The 17904-nt window shown below is 41.0% G+C and overlaps 2 protein-coding genes across 3 annotated transcripts in view; both read right to left on the reverse strand.

The window, feature by feature from the left end:
• The window catches only part of pak5 (p21 protein (Cdc42/Rac)-activated kinase 5), an 84037-nt gene that overhangs the window by 54666 nt on the left and 11467 nt on the right, over window positions 1-17904 (reverse strand). The window lies entirely within an intron of this gene.
• On the reverse strand, window positions 4194-6935 carry LOC146651845 (uncharacterized). The gene has a single exon (XM_085383353.1). The coding sequence runs from the start codon at window positions 6933-6935 to the stop codon at window positions 4194-4196; it is 2742 nt and encodes a 913-aa protein (XP_085239479.1).

Raw genomic sequence — 17904 nt, forward strand, 5'->3', positions numbered from 1 at the left:
GATGGAGGCACAACTTGTAGAACTTTGGAAAGCTCATCCGAGCCTTTTCGATGTGGCATCACAAAATGATCACGACCACAACAACCGTGAAAATAGTTGGATTTACACTGCTGCTCAATCACAGCTGCCTGATCAATGTTTTTCATTAGCAATTTAGCAAAGTTGATGGTGGTGGTGTGTGTGTCTGTGTGAGTGAAAGACAGAGAGAGAGAGCGACAGATTTTCTGTTATAACCTTCATTTTATGGACGCACAGGGTGAGCTCTCAGGTCGCATCAGAGCATCGGGCAGTATAGTGTGAGACCTGCATCGTGACCTATGAACTTCTAACCCCTGCGAGTCAATCGTGCAGTTTGAGCAGGAGCTGAATAACGTGACTGAAAAAAATCGCACAGTGTCTGCCCAGCTTTAGGTGTACTGTCGTCCGAGACTTGCACCGCAGTGTCGGCGTTTGTTTCCCTGTTGGCCATGCTTCTTGTTGTGGTCACCTGTTGTCTTCCGGTATTTTCTCCGCAAGCGACCTTTCCTCGACCAATGAGATGAGCGGTAATCTGAATTGTCATACTCGAATTGTCATAAGTGTGCTGTCAGCTCATTGGTCACAAAGCAGGAGAGGGGCTGGGAATTATGTTTTCAAACAAAGCGTTAATTCCATTAACATTTATAGACTACTTTTGATTCTCACTGTATTACGGGACAAAGTGCGTCCCTTATTAGCTCAATACGGGACGTGTACTTTTTTTTCTAAATACAGGACGATTCCGTATTTTAAGGGACGGTTGGCAACCCTACTTGGAACCCAGAGCTCCCCACCATTAAAACCTGTGTACTTCCTGTTGGTGGTTTTCTGTGTTAAAAGCACTTTGTTCTTTGATAGCCTCCTTCTTTCCACCCCATTATCTGCTGAAGCACGTTAAACCCCCAACTTAATCGTTTATTATTGAAAGCTCGGAAAGAAGCCTTCCCTCCTGGTGTTATGGGAAAATGGTTAAGGCTGAGATGTAAAAGACGTAGGGTTACGCATTTAGCCAGCTACCGAACTGCATGGAAGCTACACTTCATGGGCTGTGCTTTAAAATGGGCGACCCATCGTCTATGTGAGTCTGAGGATATGAAAATAGGCATATTTGTGTGTGTAACGGTTGTCATGGTGCTTAAAAAGCAGGCAACAAATGAACTGGAAAAAAACAAAAGATTGTGATATTATTAGAAGCATTGTTCACATTCAGGGTACATCATACATACAACATCAACGTTGTGCTGCTATGTCTGTCACGTATACGGCACATGCACGGTGACAGCAACCATTCAGACTTTTTTGTTTTTGACACAGTGGGCATGAATTTTTTAAGAATAATTGATTTTAGGCACAAGTAGATAAAAGGCTTCTCATTTCTATCCGGCTGCTGTTGATTCTGACAAATGTCGTTAGCAAAATCCATCAACTGTAGCAAATTAAGCTAACACGATCTTGCAAAATTGCTCAAAAAAGCTTTTTCCTGCCAACTTTTTAATATTTCAAGCTCGTTTGACTTAAAAGGGGAACAGTGTAACAAGTTCTTAAGTATGCATGCAATGGCCACATACAGACATCGCACTGTTGAGCTATTAGTCTTTGTAGTTTAAGTGCAAAGAGGAGTGTTTACAGCAGTGGTTCCCAAACTTTTTTTGCTAGGCTCCCCTTTGTTTTACAAGAAAAATGTTCGCCCCCATCCCCTCCGCGTGCACGCATGCACAAACACATCCTCCAACCACACACACCCATATTTTGCTCCATTGCGGTTTCTTTCACACCTCAAACATTTAGTGAACAATTAAGCAAATACAAGTAATCTGCAATAAATTACAGGTAGTAATAAAATAAACTACTAACTCTTTTACGCTATGTCCACACCTACACGGGGATTTTTGAAAACGCGGCTGTTTCATCCACACGTAAACGGCGTTTCGAATCACTGAAAACTGAGATTTTTTAAAACTCCTTTTTTCGCGTTCATGTGTGGACGAGGAATACAGAGTTCGTCACGCAACGTCAAAGGTATGTGCCTTTTTTCACGTCACGCTGTGCGCCACGTTATTGTTTACATGAGATGAATTGCAGAATGGCAGGTAGTCAGATTAACAGTATTTTGTCTCTATCTTCAGGTTTTACACGCTTACATATACACACGCTGTCCCTCTATTTACAAAGTCAGAGGCGTCACTGTGTAATTATTTTACATGTAGTTGTTTCTTTCCTGTGTAATAATATTCAACATTGCTATCAATACATTTTTCAAAAAATGCCTCTCTGTGCAAAATGGGTCTAAAAACATAAACAGCTGTGGGATCCTGTTTGTCCATGATTTAGACAGCGGGAACAAATCGTGGCAGGATCAGCCTGATGTTATTTGTATCCCGCTGTAACTTTACTGTATAAAGAGCTAACATCTCCAAAATGTCAGGAGCAGTTAGTCATTACAACAAGTGTTTGTCAACTGTTACGGTCGCTGACCTCTAGTGGCTCTCCCTTTGTAGAAGAGGTTTTTTTTCTCCTTTTCTTGTGTTGCAGGTCTGCCTCATGAGCCACAGCTGAGGTGTGTTCCAGCTCGTCAGCCACGGCATATAGTCTGCCATCCTAAACTGCCACACCCCTGCCACTTCCCCCATTTTTGCCAGAGCTGTGAGATGTAGTGTTTTGGGCAGCGGGCCTTAGTGTGTATGTGTGTGAGAACTTAAACTCTGTGGAACTTTGGTTTTCTTTCTTTTATTGTAAGCAAAGGTGTGCCCTTATTGTGTTAATTAGTTCATCATTGTGGAAGCAGGTAGGGGTTCTCTGCCATTTTTGTTTCAACTGTTTTCTCCTGTTTTTGGTTAGACAGGGAGCTCAGCCATTGTATTTTGTTTTGGTTAGTGAGTACTTGGTTTGATTTTTAGCTAAAGGGGGTGTTTTGTTTGTTGTTTTGGCCTTGGAGACCCTGAAGTAAAGTAGTTTTGGGCAATAAATCACGTTTAATGACATCTATTCTCCAGTAGCTCATGTGTTCTCTTTCACTTTGTGTTACCCCTCACTCCAGTCAACACTTCGTTTTTAAGTGGGGCATAACATCAACTAAAAATCAAGAATGTGGGATACTGTTTGTCTGTGATTTGGAGAGCCCAGCGCTGCTCCCGACGAAGGGAAAACCAATTCTGCAGGGAGACCTACCTCGGCACCTGTGCAGGTTAAACCAAAGGGCAGATATGCTTCACCATATTTTCTAGTCTTTGGCTTAGAATGAAGTTGGTTTGGAAATATATTCAGCGATGCTTCATCCCCTGCTTTACGTTTGTGTAGGCGCCCCGTGCTAGCAGTGTCCAAGCATTGTTTTTGTTTTTTTTCCCTTTTCATACCCCCCCCCCCCCCCCCCCCCCCAGGGGGCGGGCCCCACACTTTGGGAAGGTCTGGTTTAGAGTGCTTGGATATAGCCTGCTGGGACAAGCAAATCAGAGGTTAAGCACTGTTTTCACCTTAGACAAGAAAAGCAGCTTTTATAAAATAGCATTTACAAACATACTAGTTTTCTTTAGAGTAAAAATTATTTCTATTTGCACAAATAAAGGAATTATTTCAGAAAAAAACAAAAATTACCAGGGTCAATATTATTACCCCAGCAAAACACTCAATTTTTTCTTGAGCCACGACACAAACCGCTGCTGTGCAATCATGTGCTTTAACTATGTGATGCTCAAAGCTCACAATTCAAGTTAAAAACCTGTCTCTATCCATCTAGTATTAAATCTTTCTGGGGAAACAAGTATGTATATTATGCACACACACAAACACACATGCAGCTATTACCTATTTCTTGTTTTTATACCTAAGATGAATTATTGTTGAATGAAGACATTTTTCAAACAAATGTAAAATGTGGGCAATTGTGTTTATTGGGTAAAGGAAAAGGCAGAAGGGGGGGGGAAAGGATAGAAAGAAAGAATGAAAGAGAGAGATGAGAGAAAACCCCAACAATCCCCTCTGAGCAAGCACCAGGCGACAGTGGATAGGAAAAACTCCTTTTAAAGTGAAAGAAACCTAAAGGAGAAACCTATGGCAGAACCAGGCTCAGGAGGGGGCAGTCAACTGCCGGGACTGGTCGGGGGGTGAGGGTGAAAAAAGAAAAAGGAGGGAGGGGAAGGGGGGAAATGAAGATGGAATAGAGGTGGAGGAAGACGAGGTTACATCAGGTGAGAAGCAGCAGTGCCCCTCCTCCAGAACCAGTGGAAGCGTTTTTTCTTCTTTTTCAGATACTCTTCCACCAGCACTTTTTTCTCAATGATGAGGGTTTTCAGCTCATCGATTGTTTCTGCGTTTTCTTTCTCAAGTTTGTTGCATCTTTTCACCATGTCTTCTAATTGTTCTTGTTTTTCTTTAAGCTTGTCTTTCAGTTCTTTAACTGTTGCCTCCTCTATTCGCTTTGCCTTGTGCACATCTGTGTGCATGTCTTCCAGCTGCTGGTTTCTCTTCTGGATTTCTTGAAGTCTACACTGCAGGTCTTTATGTGTTTTCTGTTGTTCTTGCTTTTGCGCCTGGATTTCAGTGTTTTTGTACTTCAAGGTCTTAGAAAGTTCCTCAAGTTCGGTATTTTTTCTCAGCATCTCATTGATGCTACTCTGCATCGCTGAGCATTGTTTTTCCAGGTTTTTCTTTTCTTCTTCCAGTACAGTTGATTTGTACTTTGTTTCGTTATACAATTCTTGGAGTGCTTGATTATTCCTCTGGAGATTAAGTTTTTCTTCTTCCTGTTGTATTTTCTGTTGGTCTTTTTCTTGAAGAAGCTCTTTATTTCCGTGCGCTTTTTTATCAAGCCTGATTTGGAGCGATCTGTGTTTTTCCTCCATCTCGTCAAGCTTGGAGTCCATTTCCTTCTGTTTCATTTCCATTTGCTTCTTGTCTTGAAGCAACTGTTGACTTTTGTGCAGAGTTTTATCATGTTTCACCTGCAGCGCTTTGTATTTTTCCTCCATGGCTTGGAGTTTGCTCTGCAGGTCTCTCTGCTCTACGGGCTCTTGTTTCTTGCCTTGGTGGATCTCCTTATTTCTCTCCAGAGCTTCATCGAGTATTACTTGCAAGCCTTCATTTTGTTTCTCGATGTTCCTCAGCTTGCAAGCCATTTCCTCCTGATGTATTTTCTGTTGGTCTTTTTCTTGAAGCAGCTCTTTATTTTTGAGCAGTGTTTCCTCGAGAGTTATTTGGAGCATTTTGCATTTTTCCTCCAAGACTTCAAGCTTGTGGTCAGTTTCTTTCTCGAGCATTCCTTGTTGCTCTCTCTCTTGAATGAACTCTTTATTTCCGTGCGCTTTTTTCTCAAGCCTGACTTGAAGCAATCTGTGTTTTTCCTCCATCTCGTCAAGCTTGGAGTCCATTTCTTTCTGTTTCATTTCCAGTTTCTTCTTGTCTTGAAGCAACTGTTGACTTTTGTGCAGAGTTTTGTCATGTTTCACCTGCAGCGCTTTGTATTTTTCCTCCATGGCTTGGAGTTTGCTCTGCAGGTGTCTCTGCTCTATGGGCTCTTGTTTCTTTTCTTGGAGGATCTCCTTATTTCTCTCCAGAGCTTCATCAAGCATTACTTGCAAGCCTTCATTCTGTTTCTCAATGTTCCTCAGCTTGCAATCCATTTCTTCCTTTTGTATTGTCTGTTGGTCTATCTTGTGCAGAAACTCTTTATTTCTCTCCAGAGCTTCATCAAGCATCACTTGCAAGCCTTCATTCTGTTTCTTGATGTGCCTCAGCTTGCAATCCATTTCTTCCTTTTGTATTGTCTGTTGGTCTTTCTCGTGCAGAAACTCTTTATTTCTCTCCAGAGCTTCATCAAGCATCACTTGCAAGCCTTCATTTTGTTTCTCGATGTTCCTCAGCTTGCAATCCATTTCCTCCTGATGTATTTTCTGTTGGTCTTTTTCTTGAAGCAGCTCTTTATTTTTGAGCAGTGTTTCCTCAAGAGTTATTTGCAGCATTTTCAGTTTTTCCTCCAAGACTTCAAGCTGGGAGTCTGTTTCTTTCTCCAGCATTTCTTGTTGCTCTCTCTCTTGAATGAACTCTTTATTTCTGTGCACTGTTTTCTCAAGCTTGATTTGGAGCAATCTGTGTTTTTCCTCCATCTCGTCAAGCTTGGAGTCCATTTCCTTCTGTTTCATTTCCATTTGCTTCTTGTCTTGAAGCAACTGTTGACTTTTGTGCAGAGTTTTGTCATGTTTCACCTGCAGCGCTTTGTATTTTTCCTCCATGGCTTGGAGTTTGCTCTGCATGTCTCTCTGCTGTGTGGACTGTTGCTTCTCTTCTTGGTGGAGTTCCTTCAGTTTTTCCAGAGCTTCGTCAAGCTTCTCTTGGAGCTCCTGATTCTTCTTGACCATGTTTTCCTGTTTTATGCTCTCTTTTTTCTCCTTTTGGAGCAGATCTTTATTTTTTTCCAGAGCTCCATCAAGCTTTTCTTGGAGCTCCTCATTCTTCTTGAGCATTTCATCCCCTTTAATGCTCTCTTTTTTCTCATTTTGGAGCAGATCTTTAATTTTTTCTAGAGCTTCATCAAGCTTTTCTTGGAGCTCGTGATTCTTCTTATCTTGGAGAGCCCATTGTTTCTCCTCAATAATACCTTCCCTTTCCTGAAGCTGGTAGGATAATTTTTCTAATTCAGCGCTCTTTCTCTCATTTTCTTCTGTCAGGATCTTAATCTTTTCTCTGTTCATGAGATTTTCCTTCTCCATTTCTTCCAATCGCTTTTCCTCTAATTCCACCTGTTCATCCCAAGGAAGAGAGCTGATGTAAGGGTCTAGGGACTCATACCATGGAATAGAGCTGGGGTCAGCTTCTTGTCTTTCTTGCTCTTTCTGAGACATGTTGGAGTCTGTATACCGTGAGTACGAAAAGGGTCCAAATGTTTGAAAATGCTTTACTGGTGAACGTCTGAATGCTGCTAACATAAGTGCTGCAAATAACGGACTGAAAGTTGTACCTCCTCACCCCTATTTATGGATTCAGAAGCCTGTGACATCACAATACCATAAGCCAATGAGGTTGTCACATGACATTCTAGAATGAGGTCATGTTTTTGTATGAATTTTTTAAATAACATCAACATTCCGTAAGCCAATGAGGTTCTTACATGACTTTTGAATGAGGATAATTATTTTGTGTTAATCGACATAGCCTGCTGCAGCTCAGAGCTCGTGAGCTCAAACGATCCTCCAACCTCAGCCTCCCGGTAGCTTGGATTACAGGCACGCGCCACCGCACCCGGCGAGAAGCAGCTACGTTAACAGGGCTTTTAACTATGTCTGAGGTGACATCATGACACTAACCTGCTGCCCATCATTAGCAAAGTTGTAATGATGGGCAGCAAAGATGAGGAATGAGTGGTGCACGATTGTTATATGCAAGTTTTTAGAAAGCTCGTGGTTAACCCAAGAGTATTTTGTCACAATATCAAGAAGAGTAAAGCTTCAATGTCAGGAATATAGGGAATTATATATTTTTATTTAAAGACAGGACTCACATGTTTTCATTTCTAGTCTTTAACATCCCCAGGCTTCTACCTTTCTACCTATAAAACCCGAGAGCAGCCAAATGGCTGGTAGGCTTTTAGCTAAGCTTTAGCTTCAGCCAAGTGGAAGCTAAATTGGCTAGTCATTCATATGTAAATTAGGTTGTTACCTGGGAATTCTGGAGGGAGGGGAGTGGGGGGGGGGTGTGATTGAGGGGGTGGGGGAGCTGCTGATGCATTCTCAATCATCCAGGGAAATAAATCTCCAAAAGTCACCAACTTGGAGTGTTTCAGTTTGCCATCTTAGGGAGAAATCAACACACATGGGTGTATGTCCTTTGTTGCTGAGCTCTGTTCTAGGATGCCCTCTGGACCCAGTGGAGGTGGTGAGTGACAGGAGAACGGCGGCTAAGCTGTCATCCCTGATGGACAACATCTCCCACCCCATGCAGCAGACTGTGACAGCACTGAGCAGCTCCTTCAGTGGGAGACTGCGGCACCCACGGTGTGGGACGGAGAGATTTCGCAGGTCTTTCCTCCCCACTGCTGTCAGACTCCATAATAAAGACTTTAACTGATCAAGCACACACATCCATACATATGCAATAATACTAAGTGCAATAATCCTTTCTGTCATCGTTGTATTTTTACTCAGTTGTATATAGTATTTGTATTTGTATTCTATTTTTATCTTATTGTATATTTATTTTATTTTATTCTACTGTATATAGTATTTTATTTTATTCTATTCTGTACAGTTGTGTACTGTATTTATTCTTATTGTATTCTAATTTTTGCCTCATAACTTTTGCACTGTCCACTTCCTGCTGTGACAAAACAAATTTCCCACGTGTGGGACTAATAAAGGTTATCTTATCTTATCTTATTGATAAAAACAGTACAAAAAATCAACCATTTGTACACATATTTACAAATAATAATAAAAAGTGAGTGAGTACATTTCAACATTTTCAACATTATACCAGTGGTCTGATTGATGCCACAATGGAGCAAATCGAGCAAAGACTGATAAGTTCGCTGCAATTTCCAGTGTGTGGGGATCATTTGTCACCAACTGCATCACGTGCTACAACCCTGGTCTACATATCACCGTTGATGAACAGCTTTTCCCATCAAAGACTCAGTGCTGTTTCCTGAAGAATATTGCAAGTAAACCTGACAAGTTTGGGATCAAGTTTTGGGTGGCTTGCGACCTAAAATCCAAGTACCATCCAGTACTATCCATTTATCTTATTTCTTAGGTGTTTTCAACCTCTGCTGCCACGCTGACAGCGTATGCGGCCAAACGGAAGAAGACAGTCTATATTCTTAGCAGCATGCACAGCGTGGTTCAGACTGATAACACTACCAAAAGGAAGCCAAACACTGTCACCCTTTACAACAAAACAAAGTGTGGCGTGGATGTGATGGACCAGATGGTTCGGGAGTACACTGTCCGCAGAGGAACACGGCGCTGGCCAGTTGCCGTGTTCCTGAAAACACCTAAGAAATAAGATAAATTGTTATTTCCATAGCCCTTTTACACACAATGAAACACATAAACATAGAACCACAAAAGACCTGCAACATACCTGAGTGGTGAATTCATTGCGATCTGTCTGTCTAGTGGATTGAGGAATTTTCCTGCGAATCTTGTTGACTGTGCCGAGGATGGTGGTTTTCAGTCTAAGAAGTTTTTGCGCAAGTGAAAGCGATGTGAAAAAATTGTCCGTGGTAACATTTCTGCCCTTGTCTAGGAATGGTTCCATCAGCCTCATTACTACATTTTCAGAAAGTCTCTCCCCAGTGGGACGATTGGGGTCCTTGCCAAGATATGGGAAGACATTGCAAATGTACTTGGATTTTAGGTCGCAAGCCACCCAAAACTTGATCCCAAACTTGTCAGGTTTACTTGCAATATACTGCAGGAAACAGCACCGAGTCTTTGATGGGAAAAGCTGTTCATCAACGGTGATATGTAGACCAGGGTTGTAGCACGTGATGCAGTTGGTGACAAATGATCCCCACACACTGGAAATTGCAGCGAACTTATCAGTCTTTGCTCGATTTGCTCCATTGTGGCATCAATCAGACCACTGGTATAATGTTGAAAATGTTGAAATGTACTCACTCACTTTTTATTATTATTTGTAAATATGTGTACAAATGGTTGATTTTTTGTACTGTTTTTATCAATAAATCTCAGCAACAAAGGACCTACACCCATGTGTGTTGATTTCTCCCTAAGATGGCAAACTGAAACACTCCAAGTTGGTGACTTTTGGAGATTTATTTCCCTGGATGATTGAGAATGCATCAAGACGAACACAAAAGGAAGTTCACAGCTTTTAGCAGCTCCCCCACCCCCTCAATCACACACTCCCACTCCCCTCCCTCCAGAATTCCCAGGTAACAACCTAATTTACATATGAATGACTAGCCAATTTAGCTTCCACTTCGCTGAAGTTAAAGCTTAGCTAAAAGCCATTTGGCTGCTCTCCGGGTTTTAAAGGTAGAAAAGCCAAATGGCAGTCCGTGGGGATTTAAGTGTTAAATCTGAGGCTATTTTCCATTTTAAAAACACTGTAAAAACGTCAGGGTTTGAGCTGTCACTTTAGAAAGCATCATGTCAAAAAATGCATTTAGACTTCAGACAAAGAATTATTGATCATTACAGGAGGAGATGGATAAAGTTATCACGGCAATGTCAACTGTCCTCATCGATACCTGGCCAAGCTTTCCCAAATATCACTTTTGGGCTCAGAGAATATTGTAGCAGAATAAACTGACAGACCACCAAAGCAGTTGCAGGCAATGAATTTTCCCACATGAGAAACTGGGACTAATATGGAGTGCAGCACCAAAAGAGGCCTGTGGCATGAACATCAGCACAGAAACTGTGCACCGGGAGCTTCTTGGCATGGGTTTCCATGGCTGAGCAGCACCTGCAGGGGTCGCACATAGGCAGCCTGTTACGTTTGTGCATATTGTGCAGATTAAAGATAATATCTGTGCAGTAATTTTTGTTATGTTTACTGGTAAAATGACCACGCAGAAAGCTGAAGTGAGATGCCTTTGTTCTGTCACTACAGACATTACAGAGGGCGACAGAAGGGTGCCTCCAAAAGGTCATTAGATTTATTGTCACTTTTGAACTCTGCAGCCTCACAGTTAGTATGTTATGATCAGACAATTTCGCTCACGGAAGGGTTTTAGGAAATTATAAGAAAAACAGCCATTAGATAGCCTTAAGTCAGCATTTTGCTAATCAAGAACAGTTAAGCAGGAGAAAGAAGCCTTATATATACCTATATATCCATTGTTGATGAGCAGCAAAACATGACTCTGAGAGCACAGCAGTCCCTCATGTCAGCCAACAGTGCTAAGGAAAAATATCCGCTTTGATGGATGATGCAACCTGAGGCTTTCACCTTAACAGTGGAGGACAATGCAGTGTGCCCTGCTGCTTAAAACCCATGACAAGTGTCACTCTTTATCCCAGGCAAGCCATGCACACCATGTGTAGAGGCAGAGCAGAGTGTGACCTCATTTTAAAGGTCGTGTAACCCTTCATTTGTTGCCAGAATATAAGCACCCAAGTGAGTCAGTTAACATCTGAAAGTTGATTTTGCAACAATAGACTCAATATCCTTGCATCTCTAAGTCAGTACCCTGAGCTGTGCCTCTGATGTACTCATTTCTAATCCTGTCCATTCTAGTCACTACCGTCTTCAAATTTGTCACCTCCAGCTCCACCTCCTGTCTTTTTGTCAGCGCTACTATCTACAAACCATACATCAAAGCAGATCTCACTACCATCTTGTAACACTTGAACATGTGAAGAGCAAGGATAGCAAATATAACTCATATTGGACATTGAAGATGAAGCTGCCAAGCAGGAGGAAAAGCGGAAGACCAAAGATAAGGCCCATGGATGTAGTGATGGACGACATGCAGAGGGTTGGTGTGACAGAAAAGGATGCAAGAGACGGTGTGAGATGGCGGAAGATGATTCGCTGTGGCGACCTCTAAAGGGAGCAGCTGACAGAAGAAGTCTGCAATGTCCATGGCCTCCACATCCACGTACAACCTCTAGCTGATTGGTTTGTAGCGTGCATGAGATGCAGGCCATTTGACACACACACACAAAAAATACATAAAAGCTCCGGTCTTTGCAGCCTTATGTTGAAACATTAAAAATGTGGAGGAAGCCATGCATGAAAACATTTGTGTCTGCTCTACATCACAGCAGATCTGCTACTATAGCAACATAAACTAATCTGTCAGTGTTGCTTTTCAGCCTCAAATGTTATAAATTAAATGGTTTCATGGTCTCTAAATTAAAACTAATGTTAGTTAATTGTGTTGCTTGTCAATTGTACTGGAAAAAACATAAAACACACACAGACACACACACAATGTGGGCCATTATCTCAAAAACACAGCCCGCTATGACTCACAGCTTCACCACTGGCACACACGTGGGGGAGGAAAGATAAGTCTAACCTACAAAGAAGAGTGGCCATACTTATAAAACATTGATCAGGCCACCACTTCAGACTGGACAGATCATTTCTTCTCTCTCCACTTCTACAACCAGTCGCTGCGTATAACTATCTTCTCTTCCACACCACTTGTCTTTAGCTGCAGATGGTAAATGGAACGGGTGAATCTGTTGACCTACATTAGCAATGTCTATATTACCACAGCAATTCTAGCCTGTTTAGAGCATATATATATATATATATATATATATATATATATATATATATATATATATATATATATATATATCAAAGGAGAAATATGCCAATGGCAGTAGGGCTAAACAGAAAAAGAAACACTGGGATAAGCTTAGGTCCTTAAAGAGCGCTTTAAAATTATATTTACTCTGGTATAACTGAAGATTTTTCCAATATTTATGAAAGAAATGTAACTTTTACTGTGCTTGGAAGCAGCCAAAATGGTGCTTGTTTCACATCCCCCGAGTGCGTGGTCTTAAAGTTCTGAAATTCTTTCTCAGTTGTTTCAAACGAAGTCCATGCATGATGTGTGGGAAAGAAAACAAGGAAGATATTCTGCATCTCCTAAATTTCTCTGGAGAGTGATATTTCTATAAAAAGATGAAAAGAAAAAACTTACAATCCTACATGGAGTCAGCGGCTTCACCTCTGAGAGTGAAGGTATCACACGTTGGAAGGCTTTTTCTACTTTTTCCAAGCAGGACACGTGTTTTGTAAAACTGTGCAGAAACAATTTGCATTTTTGGTGGTATCTATTAAGCTGCTTGAAACATTTGAAGACACCTGACTCTACAAACAAAGTTTGTAGGCTTGTGCCCCTTTGTAGCACTAGCCAAATGCTAAAGTTCCCCCGCCCACAGCTTCATTGACATTTGCACCCTTGACAGTGAGAAGGAAGGAAACAAAGGATGTCCGTTGAGTGTGAAGGTGGACTGTCAGGTGACATTACTCTCTGATATGTTAAGTGAGTATCTCCGTGGCGTCAGGTGAAGGCAATGCCAGGCTGTAGCACGTGAGAAATGAACTTATTATTTTTACATTAAACTGCCTGTCAGACTGAATTCAGTCCTGGAACAGTTATGGATTCCTTCCCATTTTAATTCCTGAGCATGAGCCAAGAAAAGCACTAACACTGAGAAACACCTGCACAGCAAATTCAAAAGTGTTAAATGTTTTGGTGTTAATAGTCTTCTTGCAAAAGTAGAGTTAATTTTACTCTAAGCAGAGTCACATTCTTTTAATGTAACTCTGAGGTGTAAAATGATAGTAGTTAAAATCGAGTGTTAAAAATGAGTGTTTCTCTGTCAAATCTGGAGGTGTTACAATGGAAACATTAACTCTTGACCTCTTAACTCTGAACTCCTACAGGGGCTATGACACCAATAGAGTGAATTCACAGACTCCGCCCCCAGCACGGCTCCAATCGAAGCTGAAGTGAAGCCGTTTCAGAACATTTTGCTCTACATATTTGAGTTGTTTGCCATGCTTGGTAAGTCATTTTTTCAAAGATTGTTTCAATTATTATTATGAGCTTTTACTTCTGTGGCTCTTTGGAGTTGAGACAAAGCTGTGTGAAAGGCATTAGCCATGTTGCTCGCTGATAGCATAATATTCTGTTTTAGCTAGCTGAAAGGTATTGTTTGCGGGCAAATACCACAGCCATGAAAAAAAGCTTGCATGTGAATTTTCAGTCAAACTTTTGGTCAAATACACCTAAAACAATGTGTAGAATGTGAAATGTTGGTATAATGGTGCTACTTGAAGCCTGAAAACGATCGCCCATAAAAAAATAAAAAATAAACGAGCAAACAGCAGTAGCAGACGTCCTGACTGGATTCTACGTTAGCATAGATCCCTCCAGAGTTTTGTGCACACGGTTTAGGTAAAAATGAAAAAGGTTGAGGTTTTACATTTAGTTCAGTATACCTGTTGCCTGTGTCCTTGTCTTTTGGGAAAATACTTTACACAAGTAATGGCTCAAAGAGGATTCCTTTTTTTTTTCTTTTTTTTTTACTGTGCTGCAATTGTTTACTGGATTATTTGTGCCATTAATTAGTGTCAACTAATTTTTATTCAATCTCCGCACAGGATATGGATATGCTTGTGAAGATGGAATATGGGGGAGAGCAGAAGTGCGTTGAAGTTCCACAAAGGGATGAATGAAGGACATGCATATTGTATTGAAGAAATAAGTGATGAGAATGCTGTTATTTGCATTTACCATGTCAGACCTTTTGATAAACAAAATTCTAATGAAAGTGAGAACATGTATACTGTTACATCTTTCAGAAAATGTTTTGAAATTGAGGTGCACAGTTCAGAATAAATGTTTTTCAAAAACCATTGCATCTTTTTAGTAAATGTTTATTTCCAAAATAAATTTCTAGAAGTTCAGAACAGTAAAATTCCCGCTTTTTTAGAATGAATTAGAAGATAACTCTTACGTAGTTAAACTAAAATACTCTTTGAGAGTTAATATATAAACTCTTAACACCAAGTGTTAAATTATCAACTCCAGACAGATTTGGTGTTTAACACTAAATCAGAGTTAATGTACCAACTCTCCAAAAAGAGTTAAATTAACACTTTCTGGTGTGGACCCATATAGACACTTTAATAGTGTTGAAATCAAATCCGACAGTGTTAATTTGGACATGCTGGATTTGCTGTGTGCAACTCAAATTCTTTGTCTCCTGAATTTTCTGCTAATGCACTTTCACTTCCACATGCACTAGTACAGGATGCCCTCACAACAAAGAGGCCAGAGTTCAAACCCTGAAAGGACCTGCATGCAAATGGTGACAGGGCCATGCTGCCGGTTTGTGTAGTGGAGCAGACAAAGTAAATCATGTTCCAGAAAACCAAACAAATGCTGACCGACATGACAGAGACAATCATTTCAGTTTGATCTATTATGTCCCGTGATGAATAATTAAACACTAAACCCACTCTGAAAGACTAAACTAATGCAGCGCGGGGCAAATCCTTGACCGCTACGTGATTATAAAAATAATAAAAATCGATACAGAGATATTCAGTGAACTCGGGTTCAGTAGTTCAACAGCTAAAACAAACGTTTGAGGATTAACTAAATCTGTTCTCGAGCTAGAGTCTCGAGAGCAAACAGAGTAACTCTTTGTATTCTGGAGGGTAAAACTGTAATAAAAACAACAATGCAGCAGCAAAACGACTCTGCAAAAGTTGACCATTTTGACTACATCTGACTTTTGCCTGGTGTCCTGAATACAGCAGTTCTTGACTACATGTAATGCTAAATATAGCTTGCCTTTCCGCTCCACCAAACAGCCTCTGAGCTAATGTGGGCCCCCAGGCAGTGGTGGGTCGGGGTGTGACATGAGTCCAGCGGAGATGTTCTCATCAGCGGATCTCAGCAGCGCAGTGTTTGAGGCTCAGCCACAGACTCATACCAGTCCACATGACTTCACACGCTGATGCTTACTGATAACGGGCCGGGATTAGTGCCGCTGTGTGTCGATATGTGAGAGCGCACAGAAATATGTGCCTGTGTCTGTTCTCAGGCCTAAGACCCATGGAAAAGGTACAGATATGCACGCACCATATAACCAGTGTTATATCCAGTAGTGTCGCCATGCAGCTTCACAGCTGAGTACTGACGGTTCCCTTAGGTGGCCGAGGTCCACCTAAGAGATACCGAGATGAATCAAATGGGTCACAAGATACTAACCAAAAGCAGGAATGAGATGTTTGAAATGACTTTGCATCTCGCTTTGTTATAGTTTGCAAGTTTTAAAGGATCAGAAGCAAAAAATAAAAGGCTAAATGCAGATTACATTTAGTACATGGCTTTGTCTTAACACGCAAGAAATTCAAAATGATGCTATAAAGCTCTTATTTTGGGTTGATGGCATCCCTTAGCTGCTCTAAACCTCTCCTAATGGTACTCGGGGTGAAAGGCAAAACCTTCTATAGTTCCTTGGTTGCTCTTGATCTATTTTCCACAGCTTTAATCATTGTATCCTAGGAGGCAGAAGTCAGAGCAGATAATACTGTCACAGCCTGTGACAATCAGATGTGCAAGTCAAGTGAGACTGGGTGTGGTCTGAATCTCAGAGCTCACATAGCTAAACCAAGCTTATCTTCCCTCCATCTCTGTTTTGGTTTCCTTCTTTCTTTTTTCTACAAATCTCTCACTCATTTCCATCTTAATAATTAGTTTAAATGTTTAAGGTATCATTTAAATAAACGGTTCTGCTCTGCAGCCTCTCTTTACATCAGACTAACAACATGCACAGAGATGTTTTGCATAAGCAGGATAGTAAATGACAAAAAAAAATACAAATTTCTTGTTACATAGTTCAACATAAGGACTATAAAACTCCACATACATGCTTCAAACACACATATTGACACACATCTTCTCCAATAATGGTCAAATAAATTGCAGGGATATATTTTACCCATTGAACTGTGGCTTACAAACACTGGGCTCCAAAGCGCAGTTGTAAAGTTACACCACTAAAAACTGTATGCATGCTATTGTCCCTGGAATTTGCATGCATTCAGTTAGTGATTCAGAAAATATGTAAATGCTACTGATAAGCCTAAATCAACATAACCTTTTTTTTCCTCAGCATGCTTCTGTTGATCATGCAGCATTAAGCTCTTGTTTTATTTACAGCAAACAGTGTGGCATTTTATTGCTACGCTGAGGTTTTCATGTTCTTTATACATCTGTGCAACCTTTTCCTCTGACAATATCTCAAACTGAAGTGCTCATTTGATCCATGTTTGTGCGGAAAAAGATGTGTCAAATGCCCCTTTCTATCCGAGAGTGCATACAGCGTGATGCAGAAAGCCTGGGTTAACAAAGAAACCACCTTTGTGATATCTGTGTGAGTGGGGTTTGGAGTTTTGTCAAGCCAGCAATTGCAAAGAAAACCTGGCTATTTGGGGGATCATGCCACAGCAGCAATGTCCATTTTTATATTCAGTCCACTAAAATGCTCACTGGACAGAGATTATTTTGAAACAGTGTTTAAAGGATGTGGAGGGTAGTGAATTTATTATTTCTTTCCATAGCTGCCAAAATGTAAGAAATGAAGTGCCACTTCAATTAACAAAGCATCGCTTTTTCCAGTAGTTTGTGATGCTACAGGCTGGATGCCACAGAGGCATTTAAAGGGCAGCCAGAGACAGTGTTTAAAACAAGTTCAAGGCCAGCACTTACAGACTAAACCTGCCCACAGCCCGTGATAAACATCAGCAAGTGACTTTTGTCATCTCTGAGTTAGAAATGAGTAGACCGCAACAGCTGATCGGTGGACCTCGTGATTCATTGTCATTCAGAAATGATGTTGCTCATGAAAATGAGAAGCAATACCTCCAAGCTTTCAGAGTCATTTCCTACTATTCAGCACACAAATGCTCTCTCTCTCACACACACACTAACTCACTTCAGGAGGATTGACTGGAGATAGCTGAGAAAGTAACAGCCATCATTACCTTGTCTACTTGTAAACCACAAGGGCCAGAGTAATCATCACCCTTAAACACAACGTTTCCTATTACTGACTGAACACACACACACACACACACACACACACACACACACACACACACACACACACACACACACACACACACACACACACACAAATACACATGATCTGTTTCTGCAGATGGATAAATTACAGAGAGAGAAATGCACAGTGGCACAGTCGTCCAGGGCAGATGAAATGAAGAGGCTTAGCTAGAAGGATAATAGAACAACAGGGAGGAAACAAAGCCAAATAATTCATAATGCATTGTAGCGTGCTGAATAACTGCACAATCAGTAATACTGCCTTTTCTCCTGGAACATTACAAAAGAGCAGAGACAGCAGACCTACGTGAAGGACCTACTTT

This window comes from Rhamphochromis longiceps, linkage group LG15, assembly GCF_057381845.1.
Source record: "Rhamphochromis longiceps isolate RC_006_pf linkage group LG15, R_longiceps_female_GT1.1, whole genome shotgun sequence".
NCBI lineage: Eukaryota > Metazoa > Chordata > Actinopteri > Cichliformes > Cichlidae > Rhamphochromis > Rhamphochromis longiceps.

What these genes read in the sequence shown, in the direction of transcription:
- LOC146651845 (XM_085383353.1), bottom strand. Translation starts at nt 6,935, where the DNA reads ATGTTAGCAGCATTCAGACGTTCACCAGTAAAGCATTTTCAAACATTT.